The sequence below is a fragment of the Pygoscelis adeliae genome, unplaced genomic scaffold (genome assembly GCF_000699105.1).
Source record: "Pygoscelis adeliae isolate BGI_AS28 unplaced genomic scaffold, ASM69910v1 Scaffold130, whole genome shotgun sequence".
Lineage (NCBI taxonomy): Eukaryota > Metazoa > Chordata > Aves > Sphenisciformes > Spheniscidae > Pygoscelis > Pygoscelis adeliae.
Window position 1 is genome coordinate 2,530,524 of NW_008824031.1, and position 14,681 is coordinate 2,545,204.

The 14,681-nt window shown below is 41.1% G+C and overlaps 1 protein-coding gene across 10 annotated transcripts in view; it reads right to left on the bottom strand.

Annotated features, from left to right (window-relative positions):
* Positions 1-5,829: 5,829 nt before the first annotated feature.
* Positions 5,830-14,681, bottom strand: part of MARK3 (MAP/microtubule affinity-regulating kinase 3) — a 56,209-nt gene continuing 47,357 nt past the window's right edge. For 6 of the 10 annotated variants that reach the window (XM_009327887.1, XM_009327879.1, XM_009327850.1 and 3 more), the window contains 2 exons: positions 10,548-10,592; positions 5,830-8,330 (listed from right to left, as the gene is read on the bottom strand). In XM_009327887.1, the coding sequence (XP_009326162.1) occupies positions 7,985-8,330; positions 10,548-10,592 (391 nt within the window). In that variant the 3' untranslated portion in view covers positions 5,830-7,984. The remainder of the gene's footprint in view (positions 8,331-10,547; positions 10,593-14,681) is intronic. The other 4 variants (XM_009327893.1, XM_009327900.1, XM_009327856.1 and 1 more) reach the window with 1 other exon arrangement.

Here is a 14,681-nt window from a genome sequence, read left to right on the forward strand (position 1 = left end):
GGCGGATGGACTGGAGATAAACATCCCTGCAAGTCCCCTGAAAACAGAGCTCAGAGGAAGAACGGGACTTTCCCCGCAGCCGCCGCGAGCTGCAGCTTTACCCCAAGAGCTGTTTGCACCAACGAATACAGCGTGAGATGGTACGGGAAGTGGTACAGCTGCACCCCAGACACAAACCCACATGAAACAGGGGCCACTTGAGGTGGTGCTCACCGAGCTCCTCTTCTGCCCCCGGTAAGCTCCCACCATCTCTCCCTTTACACCTTGCAATACTCCTTTTAATGCCTCTCCTAAGCAGAACCAAAGGGCCATTGGGGAGAAAAATGGACATGACTCCCTACAGGAACACGACCAGGACAAGCTTTTCCTCCTGCTTATGGAGGCCTCGCAGTGAGAGCAGGCCTGGAGAGCCACAACAGGACTGTCCTGCCCCTGTTCATTAGTACACTGAGCCCACACAGCTCCTCGCTGGGGCATTTTGTTGTTGTGCTTGCTGCCCACCACTGTACAGGCCCTGCATGCATTACAGAATACATCTAATTAAGTATGCACTCTGGTGGGGTGTTTGATGCCTTAACAAGAAGTCTGGAAAGCACCTAGGAACTGAAGTCATCCAGAAGAGATGACTCTCCTTCCTCCTTATCCTAGGGACTGCTCTAAATTCAACCATTCGCTACAGCCTTGCACTTACTTGAGCTAAACTGTCCCCCAGGTCTGAAGAATCACTTCAGCGACTTAACACTGAGGAGATCCCTTTGCATTTGCCATGCTCTATACCACAGACCAGTGTTGAGACGCTTCAGGGGGCCCTGGAGCACTTGTACTCTTTTCCCCAGCTAGAAGAGCACTTACAGACCCAGTCTGGAGAGACTCACAGAGCTCTGACACCACAGGAGACCTCAAAAAGGGACCCTTGAATGTAGACTTTAGCTCAAAGAAGTGTTCAGTCAGAAGGGTTCAGCCAAGGCTCATCTCTGGAGATAAGGAGAAAGCAACAAGTTTTAGATGCCAGGGATAAAGAGGTTCATAAAGGGGTCAGTTAGATAAAACCACTAAAATATATGTATTTGACCCAACAAATTTGCTCTGGTGGCTGCTCCCAGGTTGGTGATGAGGAAACAAACTTCCTGACAGCAAAAATTCTGCTTTTGTTGCTCCCACCGCACGGCCACGCATGAAGCGACGAGCCCTGCGCACACCACTCCCTGCAACTCCCACTGCAACCAATACTTTTAGGGCATCGCCTTGGGGGGCGCAGAAAAGGGCTCGGCAGCAGCTGATGGGGTCCACAGCTGCAGGAAGCAGGGGGCGAGTCGCAGGGCTCCTTCATAGAATGAACATGGAGAAGTCTGAGATCGGCCGAAATAAATAGCTTCTCTATTGCCACTCACTGAATCCAAACATCTCAGCAATAAACATTAGTACCAGTCACTATTAATCCCTAGTGCCACTATTAATGGGAAAATTTTGATTACAATAAAAGTGAAAGCTGCAGCAAAATATGTAATTTGAAAAAAATCCTGAGCAAATAAGGAAGTTTCACTTCTTGCCTACTGAAAGCACAAGCAATGAGGTTTGAAGATTAAAACAGACTGCAGGCATGGAAAATGCCACGCATAAAGCTTTAGAGAGTTACTTAATACAGTGAAATACAAATGGCAAGTGATCCCAAATTATTTTAGAAGAGGCTGGCTGCAACTTACAGCCTTGATTAGCCTGATTGCTAAAGGATGAACAGCAAAATAGCTTCAGTAATTCAATTTCCAAACAGGAAGACAAAGATTCTTACTCTTTAAAAACCTGGAAATGAATTTAAATGTTCAATATTCCTTTTACCGTTCTTAGCAGAAAAGCCTGCTGCCTGATGTCGTAATTTTCTAGGAAAGGAGACGGAACAAGGCTTGACAAAGAAGTGGAAAAGGGTTTTGCAGCCCTACAGGTTTTCCATGGCAAAGCTAAAGACCGTTTAACTACACCTCAGTTCCAAAAGCAGTAAAATGTAATGGAAAGTTAAATATAGCATTAGGGTATTTTTCAACCTGAAAACATGTAACTTTGGTCAGTACCTTGTAGTACATTTTTCCCCCTAATGCTTTTAACAGTAAGTCAAAGTTTGCCAAGTGGATGGTAACACCGATAACCAATGATGAAATTGCCGCTCTGCAAGGAGCAAGAGATCCTTGGAGCTCTTTTCTAAAAATACTCCAGATGAACACCAACCGGAGCCGTGTTTCTGCATTTGAGAGACATCCTGTGGCCACTGCAGACACTGCAACGTCCCTCTGCAGCTCGCCTTTACTTGCAGGAGGGACCGACCATCCATCCATCCATCCATCCATCCACTGACCCTGCTGGGCAGCCCCCGGCTTTTCAGCAGGTGCCCCACTCCGCCAGCCCCTGCTCCTGCTCCTTTGGGCACCGCAGACACAGGACAGTTAAACACATGCTTTCAAGCGTCTCCGAGCTCCCATCAGGCTGGTGTTTTTCCCATCTACGTGGAAACATGCGTGAAAGCCCTTCACTTCATGTCTTTTGGCTGGGTAAGCTGCGGGGGGGAATAATTCTATGCTTAGACAGACTTTGCTGTTTGTATGTGACGACAGTGCTCACACCGAGCTGAGGTCTTGGTAAGAGACAACTCCAAGCAAACAGGACTTTACCTCGATAGGCAAATGATTGAAAACCGTGCGCTTGTAACACCAGGAGCATTTCACTTTCCAATTTTGCATCCCCATACGCTTTAACCGAATTATTTTCATGGTGAGATATTTGAGTATCTGATTTTTATTCACCTAATACTTTTCAGTGAGATCAGCAACTACAAGGAAACATGAACTGTACGAATACTTTGTTTTTATGTCCTGAATTTCATAAGGATATTATTAAACGATAACGGTAAGGGTATTAACGGGATGACTGAGAACTGCAACATTTCTGCGCCTTGAAATTCAATGCCGTGGTTCCCACAGCAACCATAACCATGGCCACTCTGCATTAATTTTACATCCAAGTCTCAGAACCCACAGTTCCAAGAGCTCAACACACATAAGCAAGAACACAAGCAAAAGCATTTTTTCTCCTGCAATAAATATCTTACCTGCTAAGTCACAACCACTACAAGGTGTTAATGGCACTGGTAGGTGAGGATGAACTCCCCACAACTGGCAATTAATGCCCTGAACGCAGCTTCTGTGCACAGATACTTACAGGATTCATAGTCGTAGTATTCTGTTTTCAGTTATTGCTGGAATGAGATCATGCCCGCTCTTCATACCAAAGGTTAAAACATTCTTAGAAAGCTAAAAAAGACCAGTTAAGGGTCTTTCAAATTCTTTTCCTTCCAATACCATACTGTTTCAACTTCAGAAGCATGGGGTGAAGAGACTGTTTCTCCACGGTTTTGCTCATTTTATCTAGTCCCTTTGCTCAGAGGCAGTACCTGGTAGCGCATGAAGAAGAGACCAGCAGAAACAGCAACATGAAAACCATCGAGCTATCTGAGCAAGTTCAAGGGTCAGCTTTTTTCTGCTCTTAGTTTGTCAGAAGTAAGGAGCACACACACCAACGGTTACTACATCTGTGTTGTGTTTCCTGGACTTCTCTCAGCATTTTCTGCCGCTGTAACACTGGACACTGATGGGCCTTTGGTATGAAGCGTGACTTTTAAAAAATTCTTATTAATTGCACTAGGTTGAGCTTTTATGCAAAACTTACGCCCCTTACTGCTGGATAACAGTTTCTTCTCTGAAGCGATGGAGTAATGGTCAGTGGTGAAATCAATGAAACAATTCACTGCTACCGGTGGGAAGAATTCCCATCAAAGGTGGAATTTTCACAACCGCACTTCATCAGAATGCCAGATCGGGGGGTTAATTGGCAGCAGCAGTGATTTGTAATAACGTGAGCCTATCTTTACAAGAAAGCTCCAGGGCTTTTCTATGAAAACTTACAGAAATGAGATTGTAGAAAGTTGGAAATATGGGAAATTGCAAATCTACATATTTAAAATTAAACGTTAATCTACAGAGGGACCAGCTTTGCAAAACTGTATTTAATATTTCCTAAACATCTGCAGTGTGAATCAGAAAACAAGATTTTACATTAGTATGACACCCCCCCCACCCCCCCAAAAGGCAGAAATACCATCTACTACCGAGATTCTCTAAATATTTAACTCTTCAGGTTACAAAGACAAGGCATGGTCTTAGATGGCCGACCACAGACTGCACAGCAAGAAACACCCAACCACTCCACCCCTGAAATAGAGAACGACACTAGTTCATAGGCAGCCTCTGCCCACGCCCAGCGAGGTACCCGAGCCCTTCAGGCACCGAAACCAGCACGACCAAGCGGGTTTTAACTCCAAATGGCCGCGTATGTACTGCTGCTCCAGACCAGGAGAAAATGGTTCTCTGGGTTGGCTGCAGCCCTAATTAAATTGCGATCCACAACACACTGTATGACACAGCAGCTGTGGGAAAGACTGATTAAAAGTCTCTACACATTATCCCAGCAGGCCCATGTGGATCTGAGCTTTTAACTGAATTGGAGAGATCTCTATTTAAAGTCCAGATCTGTCACAATCTTTCCATATGAGCAGAAGGATTCCTGAACCTCTGACTTAATTTCTTTAACATAAACACGTTGGATACTAATTTTCAGATTATCATCATTTTTTAAATAATCTAATTTAGATCTATTTAATCTAATAATCTAACAAAAAATGCTGCAATTAAAAAAATTTGGGATACAACATCTCAGGACATTTGAACCTTGCCCAAATCTGTACTAAAAATCTTTGAACCCACAAAGATTGGACCAGATGTTGCAGCCTGATTAAAAGTAGTATGCAAAACACTTAGACCAGCAGGACTAGCTGTTCCTCTAACCTACCTCTCTCTACTTCTTCTCAACATGGTCGAGGACCTTAGACCTTCTGAAGAAGTAAAATAGACTGAAGTGTTTTAGAAAACCTAAGTACAGGAAAGGTTTGCATGAGAAACAGTTTATCTGAATTTGTTTGTTCCTGCTCAGTGTTCAGAGTTTCTTTTTTAATGTACGTATCTCTGAAAACTTTCATTTAAAGCAGTCAACCCCCCCGACCCAAACTCAAATGACATTTTTCTCTGCCAGATCCAGCAACCAAGAGACATCTTCAGAACTGGATGACAGGGGTTTTAGTGATGCAAACCTTTCGTCACGAGCCCATTACAAACGTCCCCCAACACGCCATTCGGACCACACATTCCAGGACACCAGTCATGCCATTACATAAAACCACTTCTCGGTTGCTAGACACGCATCTCAAAACGCCAGGTCTGCTGCTACATCCTCACCACACATTGACCTCCGATTATTTTTAAAACTTGTCTCTTAAGGAGAGAAAAACCAGCTGTAGTTCTGCGGAGTTGTATCAGCAGCGGTGCTGATAAACCTACACAGATCCCCAAGGAATATGAACAAGTAAAAGGCCTGTGTTCGGGAAGAAGTTCGTCTTTGGTTTGGAGATCTGAAGGAAGCAGTTTTTCCTTCCAGGCACCTCCCAGAGGCTTGAACAGTAAGCATGCGGTGTGCTAAAGAAACAAGGCTATATTCTTGCAACTTGGTAATTGTACAAGGCATTTGGGAAGGAAGCTGTTAAAAATCTGTTTCCGATTATAATAATTCTTTTTTTTTTTTTTAATACCTCAAATACAGATTTACTCTGAAAGAACCTTTTGAGAACACTTTAAGAAAAATACGGAAGTACACACTTTAAATATCCAAAGTATGATACTGGTGCACTTTCTAGAAACAATTACATACTTAACAGGTGAAGTAGGAAGAGAGTATTTCAGAAAACATTTAATACGAAACCTTTTGGAACTTCCATCGAATACAGATTTACATCATTTATCAGAACACTTTTTCAGTTCAGACAACAAAGTGCACTGCCGGGTGAAAAAAATACATTTGGAGGAGTGCTTAAAACGTAGGAAGTGAAAGGATAGGTGACCATTCACCTGAGAAAGTACAATGACTGCCCTGAAATGTCTTATTGCTATTACAAAATGGAGATTTCATGGAAAAAAAACCATACTGAGCAGCACAGGCATGGGTAGAGCACTGAAAGCCAACTGAACTCCCACTGCACCTGGAGTTCTCAAGCCATGGCGTGACACAGAATATACAGAGAATAAAATGCAAATTCAGGAATATTTACTACATTTAACAACTACGATTACCCTTTAAACTAGCATAATCAATATCAATGCTTAGAGAAAGAGAGGGGAAGTCTGCTGCCTTCACAGACCACAGATCACAAGAACTAACTTGCAAAGTATTACGGATTTTGCATTTTCACCTCGGGTCAAATCTGAACTGTGTACTATGAATAACTATTAGCTCACTGCAGATTTAAAATATAAATTTAGGCTCCAATTTAAAGCACATGTTAAGTACATGCTTAAGTGCTTCACTGAAATATAACCATAAAACATTAATACAAAAAGTCAAGTAGATAATGCAGGATATTATCTACAGAAGTCCTTGATGAAATAAACTGAGTATCAGTAGGAAACAACGCATGAAGAAATCTCTTCATTCTAGTTTGCAAAATCAAATCCAGCTCACCACAGTGATGGTTAAAAAGTGGGGACCGTCCCACAGTAGCTTCGTGTCCTACAGAAAGCTAGCTGGCCATCAGAGAGTTCATCAAGGGCGGGTTTCCACGTTAAAAGAGCGACAGTGGACTCCCTCCGCAGCAGAAGCTAGAGACACAACTGGCACAAAGCCATCGAAAGCAATACAACCAGAGCCAAGTGGAAGCACGCTGGAAGAGAGCTGCAAGGAGAAGTTTTAATTGCTACTGCCTATGGCTGTAATTCAGCAAGTTGGACGTTACAACAGAGGAGATCAGTAGCCAACCTGATTCCCACTTTTGGGTTTCAATACTGTGTGCGCCCAGAACACAAAGGACAGTATTGCCACACGTGCAGCAATACCTCAGAACGGCACCGACTCAGACGTGGCAACTGGCATCAAAATACGGTCGTTATTTGAGAGTCCTTTTGTGCTTTGTATCAGTCTGACCTAGTCTAATGTGGAGAACTTGGTCTGAAAGAAAAAGTCACTAGTAAGCATTTAGCACATCCTTTCAGACTGCCTCATTCTGTAGAGGAACGGTGGAACAACAGAAAAGTGTTCTTAGCTGCAATCAATACTCATAAGCCAACAGGACAAAGATACAATTTTAGTAGTTTAGCAGAAGCAGAAGAATGGAAGCGTTTACCCAAATTTTAATGCACAAATCAACTACATTTTAAAAATTTGATTCAGACTTAAATAATAAATAGGTGGGCAAAATATAATGCAAGACTTACTCAGTAAAAGTGAATTTTTAATAATCTCATGAGATCTACTTAGAAAACAGGACTAATAATGTTCACAACCGTAAATCCAAACCCTTCACACACTTTTTTTTTTTTTTCCTTAACACAGCAGTGAACTGTAAACCTGCATTTACTGGTTATCGCTTCAGTTACTTTAAATATTAACTCAAGTGTTTCCTCCTTGGCCATTTCAATTTTTAGCACCAAAATTAGCCCAAAAAGAGGTACTGGTACAGCTCGATGTTGTAAATGAATTGTTTACATATAATACTTTATATATTATACACACATACTGTACATTCACACGTCCACACAAACAGGAGGCATATTTAAATGAATATATTCTGTGTTTCAATTTGTTGTCAAAGACTTAGGAGCAATGGAAATAAAGCAGAAGGGGTAATATTTTACATAGTAGGCAACTTTAATGCTGTAGTGCACTTATAAAAAAAAGTCCAACTCTCCCTCCCAGCTCAGCAGCTTTTTTTTTTTTTAATATCACTATTCAGAAGGATGCAGAAGTTATTGCCTAAATGTTATTCTATACATTTCCATCGGAATTCTCAAAAACACTTGAAATTGCTAACTAATTTACAACTTAACTATTTTTCTTGTTACAGCTTTAACTCATTGGCAATTTTGGAAGCAATGTTTTTAAAAGCTATGGATGTTCCCGATATCCGCTTAAAGCGAACTCCATTCAGGGACAGTCTTGGCAGTTTACACACCTCCATCTCCCACTGTACAAGATTTTCCGCGTGCCCATCTCCATGGACACAGAAAAGCAAGAAACGCTCTCTTTGTTCATAGTCACAATTATTGGCATCCAGGACCTTTCGTATTTCCCTCATCATGTCATTGGGATCCATGGAGCTGGTGGTTTTCATGCTCCAGGTAAAACGCAGCGATCGAGGCTTGGCTTCCTTGTTCTCGTCCTTCTGATCCACAGCTACATTGCGGCTGAAAGACAGGAATTTATTAGTTAGCAGGGCCAGCTACCCTCTCCACGTTTCATGTTAGTGAAGCACACTAAACGCACACTACTGGTATTAGAGCAGCATCTAGAGGCTCCGGCTGCGAGCAATGCCCCGCGTTCCTAGCTGCTGTACAAAACCACAGTCAAGGTAAAGCATTAGCTGTTGGGGCTGAAACGAAGGTATGGTACAACGGGTGACACAACTGGAAGTCACTGGAGTCAGGAGCATGAGGGAAATGACCTTGCGGAGGTAGAACTACATGCATCACCTACAGCTTGATTTATTAAGACAGGTTCTGCTCAAACCCCTATTCTTGGGCCGCGTGGACAGCTGAAACACCAGCTCTGCACTAGAAGTTTCTGGAACATTCAAATAGCAGCGACTTGTGACAAAAGGGTGCTCAGCCCAGGTCGTGGGAGCGCCAGCCCATGGGAGGTGCCGACTCACACGCAACGGGGATGAGCCCATGCAGAAAGATCCTGGGGGTTCCTCTGCACCTCCTCCTGTGCAGCAGGTTGGAGACCAAGCACTGGGAGGACCCATGGAGTCCCACAGTAGTTAGTTGCAAGAAGGAGGAAGGACAGCAGGACTGGGGGACCTTGCCAGGGGTCACCCACCTACTGCCCCAGGGCCAACACGTGCTACCCAGTTCTGGTCTGGTTTGGCTTCACTTTGGCCTTTCTGCACTGCTAAGTGTTTGAGATGATCACTAGAGACCCACCACACTGTAGGCTATTGGGGTTACCTTCAACTGGGAGGAAATACTCTCTAAGCTGGTCAGTGATTTTTTTAATACCAACGACCGATAGAGGTAAAGTGATGAAATCTTTTGCTGCTATAAGCTATGCAGCTAAGTGCCTTTGAGACTGAAATGCAGGAAGGAGAGTTGGAAGTCACTATTAGACACCTCCTCAACGTCGTTAGTAAAGATGGCGAATAAGAGGGTTACTATTACTGTCACAGTTTTAAGAGATAAAGCACAAAATACTGAGGCTGCATTTCCCAAGTGTGCAACTTTTTTTTTTTTTTTAATAAAAAAAGTTTTTCCTTTGGTAAGGATAAATAAAGTTATATAGGACAAGAAAGAAGCGTTCCAGAAATTTCTAGTTTGCAATGATTCTTCTACTTCAATTAAAAGCAGTGGTCACGCAGCTAAAGAATAAGGAACTAGATTTGGACCTCCAGGGAAAAAATATGCCAGATTTGCTTTGTGAATATTTGCATGCTGTCAGTCGCCTCTTCAAATTTACTTGTCCTCAGGACAAGAGGCTTAAATATATTGACTGTCATGCTTAAATATTTTCTGAAAACACCTAACCTAACTGACCCCAAACCATGCAGTTTAGGTCTCATGTTGAGCTTCGAAGTTAAATTTACAATATTAAGCTGCTATCTTTAAGGTAGTTGGCAATGAATTTCTGGTTACACAATGCTTTTCCTCCAGCACCATTAAGCAGGCAATTACGAAAAAGTTAAATAAAAAGTGATAGCAAGGTCAAAACTAAATAAATGTATTTCTCAAAGATAGCTATTTCATAATTTTACCTTCTATTAGAAAGTAACTGTGAGAGTTATAGGATTGTACTGTCAAATCCAGCTATGTGATTTGCCAGATGTTATAAAATTCAGCAAGCAAATTAAAGAGTACTTTGTTTTAACTTTAAGGTTTTAATTTAATATGGCTGTACGAGAGCAGGGGGAACACCAACTTTTATTCAACGCTCATTTTATTTTTGGAAGCTTTTGCTACTTGAAAACAGTTGGCAGAACCAGCACAACTTTGATCATTTCTAGTATTTTTTGATATGCAGATTTTGGAAGAAGAGTGTAACACGAAAAATATTGTTTAACTATCTGTGATTTTGGAGATGAGAAATATCTTATCACCCTTCAGTGGTTATCCCACATGTTTGCAGCCTCACTAGAGACCACTTACTTACACATCTTCAAGACAACAGCAAATTATAACAACTAAAATGCAAAAAAACACACAAGGGAAAAGGCAACAGGAAAGATGAAAGTTTAGAACCAAGTCAGTCAGTGCTTTAATAGCTGTTTTGCAGACAGAAATGCTTCTTTGTTTAGTTTCAAAGCCTTACATGAAACAAAAGCTGCTGCCTGAAGCCACTATGCCACATAGTCGGGGGAGAAAGGTTCAAACTCACCTAAGTAACATTTTAAACAAAAATTTTACCCTCACCTTGAGCCCTCAAATCTCCCGTTCCTCTCATATTCAGTCGGGAGCCTCATTGAAAAGAATGCAGAAGCAAAAGGAAGTGGGAAAGAGAAGACAAATCTTACACTACAATATACAATATCTGAGTAGTTGCTAAAAGATACTGCAATCATACCAAAGCAACAAAGATGTAAAGAACGTTGTAGGTTAGACCAAATTTGGAATATAACATACTGTCAAACCAAATGGAAGTCTATAAATTACAGTTTTTAAAAAGACCATAACTAATTTTTACAATGTATGTTTATATATATTAATACTGTAGAACTCACTGAATAAAGTTGAACTTCTGAAAGCAGAAAACGTGAAACTAAAGCTACAAAGCGTATTGAAGTTACTGTATTATTTAGTAAGTACCTCCTAAAAGAGAAATAACTCCCAATTATTTTTAGGCTAATGATATTTAAAATTTTTATCTGGGAATACAATATATATTTGAAAAAATACCCTATTTACAGACAAGTCTGGTCACCCTGTGTGTTCATGCACATCAGATCTGAGGTAGTAGGTGTTTAAACAATACCAAATACCTTAACGCAAAAGAACAAGATGCATATACATTTTAAAAGAAGTTTAGAGGTAAATCCAAAATTTCAAGCTGTGATAACTCATCCTATTAATTCTCACACTGACGCATCTTCCACATCCAAGAGTAAGCTTAAGCTTTCTGTCTTCTTGCATTGCTTAAAGCTACGTTGCTTATCACTACTTTTTTAAAAGCCCAGTATCAAGCAGAATTAAGGGGAAAATCATTTTCCTCTACCTTCTCATTATTGCAGTACCATGGTTCGACATCTCAACGTTAATTCTGCTCGCGGGGAAGCTGCCTTTATAAGGCTCTTACCAAGACTACTCTAAGCTAGTACACGGCTTCACTGAATAACGTAAATGATTAAAGCAGTTTGGTTGACAGGTGTCTAGGGATAGGTAACGTGTCTAGGTAAGACAGTAAGCTTATTTTTTGATGCACAGCAGTATTTATAGCAGGGTGCGTGGGGTGTTACAAGGCTTAATTTCCTCCTTTCCTTCCTTCTGAGGGTTGCGGTGAGGGAACAGGCTTGTAAGATGACTCTGTGCAGTCCCTGTCGCAAGGGAACAGACGCTGTGCTAGCACCACGAGGAGCATGGTGGTAGCACTCGCTGTACAGGCTATGGAGCCTGCTCCTCGTTCAAAATTCACGCTGCTATTGCAATAGAAATCCAATTAAGAAAGTGGTAAGTCACTCAAGCTATGCTGAGCTGCTTGTCACAGCAGCATCTGATCAGAACCCTGCTCTCTGAGGTACTGCACAGCACACCGTACCACAGGGTCTCTGCTAGGAAACGTTTGCCATTGACTAATGAACCGTTGTCACACACAGAAAGAATAAGGAAGTTAATGAGAAGAAAACAACTGACAAGTCCTCAACTAATTCTAGCACTTCAAAGTGGGTTTTTAACGGTAGTTATTTTCATGATATCTTGTGCTACTTATCTATGGTGGATATAGGAGAAGGTGGAAAAAGATTTTTAACGTCTGCATATACAGTCCATGAACTCATCATCCTTTACGACAACTCTGTAGGACCGAGAAGGGGGTAGGTGGGAAGGGAGAAACCATCATGTCTACCAACTGAACAAGTCCACACCTTTCAGATGATCTGGGAAAGGCTCGTTTTACTGGGCAAAGCAAGCAACAAGTTTGAAGACACTGCTCAACTGAAAAATTGAGAGTACTTGAACTTTAAAGAGCCTACTGTGTTCCTACGAAGTGGAAGACGACAGCTTCCACTGCAAGCATTTATGGATTTTTGGGGTTTTTGTGTTGGGTTGTTTGTTTTGGGTTTTTTTGAAAGTTGCCAAAAGTTGTAGAAAATGGGAGCATAACCAGTCTCTCTAGCAATGAATAGTCTTACTGTTACTGGAATCTGTCCGGAAAAGTCTGGGAGGAAAAATCCCTAATGACGTTCTTAGACTCTTTTTAGGTTGAAATTAAGCCAAACTGTTTAGTTTCTAAACCACTGTACTCTAAATCTAAGAAAGGTCATTATTTACAAAATACCTGCCACTTTGAAATAATAAGCACTCTTTCATGGAAGCCTCTCAGAAGACCCTTACTTTGTTCAGTTTTTTCATGCATCAGTGTTCCATTCATTTAGCACGAGGAACTGCATTTGGTGACATGCACCCTCAAATATGAGCCATCATGCCAAGCTTTGGAGAGCTGTGCCAGTCTCTCTAGATGCTCCTTCCTTCATGAAGGACATGGTTATGGTCCAGTTCTACAGCCCAGCACTGGTGCTTTGGGAGCAGTCACTTAACTGTACTGCCAGTATTGTTTTGGTGGGTCTGCAAGTCAGATGCTGCCCTGAGGCCTCCTCACTGCTAATACAATCTTCACTTCTGCGGGAACTGTAAATTGCTAGCTTATGTTCTAAATTTTCTGCTTTTGCTTGTATTTTTACATAAATTAATTTTATGGACCAAGATGCTCCTTGGTCTTGAGAATGGAACAAATATATGGGAAAGTTAAGTTCTCATTTGTCATGCAATGCCTATATACTCTCTCCTTTATGGTTTGTGAAAGGCTTTCAAAAATAAGAATGTTTCCATACATCTGTCCTGAGTTATGCTGTGTTTTCTGTTCTTTACATCTTTGTACACTCTGTGTTAAAAATCCAAATAAACACAAAGAAAACTGTCTAAAAAGATACGGAAAAACAGCAGAAAGTGCAAGACACTAAAATAAGATCAATTTACGGAAATGGAGAAAAGATGTTGCAATAAAAACCAGAACATAGAAAGAGATTTTTGCTGTCAGAAAAGAAGTTAGACTTCCACAATATGCAGACTGGCAAGGACAGTGCATGGTGCAAGAGAGAGATATATGTATTTTATACCTCTGTGTACCGAGTACAATATTAGAACTCAGTAGTTTAAAAAGGAGTGACTGATTATCTACTTTTGTTCAGCTCCCTAGAATGATGTTGCAGTACTATATATACGTGCTATTGGGTTACAGTAGTTCTTTCAGTATCAAAGACAGTGAGTTTAGGTAAGATTCGTAGCATATAAAGCGAGAAGAAATTGCCAAAACCCCCAACATTTTCAATTTAATTTTGTACCTACATACAGATGAGGTATGGAGGGACACCACGCACCCTTAAAACAGAATTTAAAAAGCACAGTCTGGTCCTGTGTAGGTGGTGTAAGACTTTGCAAATCTCTTATCCAAAAGACATACTCATGGAAGCTGCAGCAGCTATTTCCACAATAGTCTGAGATTCCTGGCCTCAAGTCAAAGGAAAATTTTTAGCAATGATTAAAAAATTACTTTTTTAAGTCTCAAATTTGAACAGTAACCTTCTAGTTTAAAATGGTACTCATATTAGCATTTTTCACCTTTCTTCAGAGCAGCAGAGTAACAAACTTGTATGTATCCAGTTGTGGAGGTTGCACAGATCACAATCCTTTGTTTCACATGGAATGTGACTACAGGGAGATGAAAGCTCCCTCTTACAAAGTAGTATGCACCCCACAGCTCACGATGCACATCGGGTTAAAACTCTTGCCGCTGCTCAGTTTCATCTGTATACTGTATTGGATGGTTTTGATCCCTAACTAACAGTTGGTGCATGTTCCTTTTCTCAAGTCAGCTGTGACAATGCCAGACAACCCAACCAACACCAGTTCTAAACATAGTCATGTTTGGAGGAGCCCTGATTATTATTATCGTGGCATGGAATTTACTCATTTAATTGGGTAGGGTACCTTTAGACTTGGACTGTACATAATAAACCCAAATTTAGGCAGCAATTTACATACCTCAGGTCTCCCTAATCTAAGTATTACCTCGAAATGGTCTGACAAACTTCAAATTACAGTCACATGCATAGCCTTGCATTTTGAAATTAAAACAGATGTCTGTTTTTTGGCCCCATCTCCCTATTTTTAATCAGTAGTTGGAAATTGAAAGTACCACCCTTTAAGAAGCTCCAAGATATGATACAACTAAACAGAGTATTACAAAATTCTACTGGAAAATTTACCTGTGGATCAAAATTGTATAACCAACTTTCATGACTCATAATGGATTAACAAAATACATAGCAGCTTGAT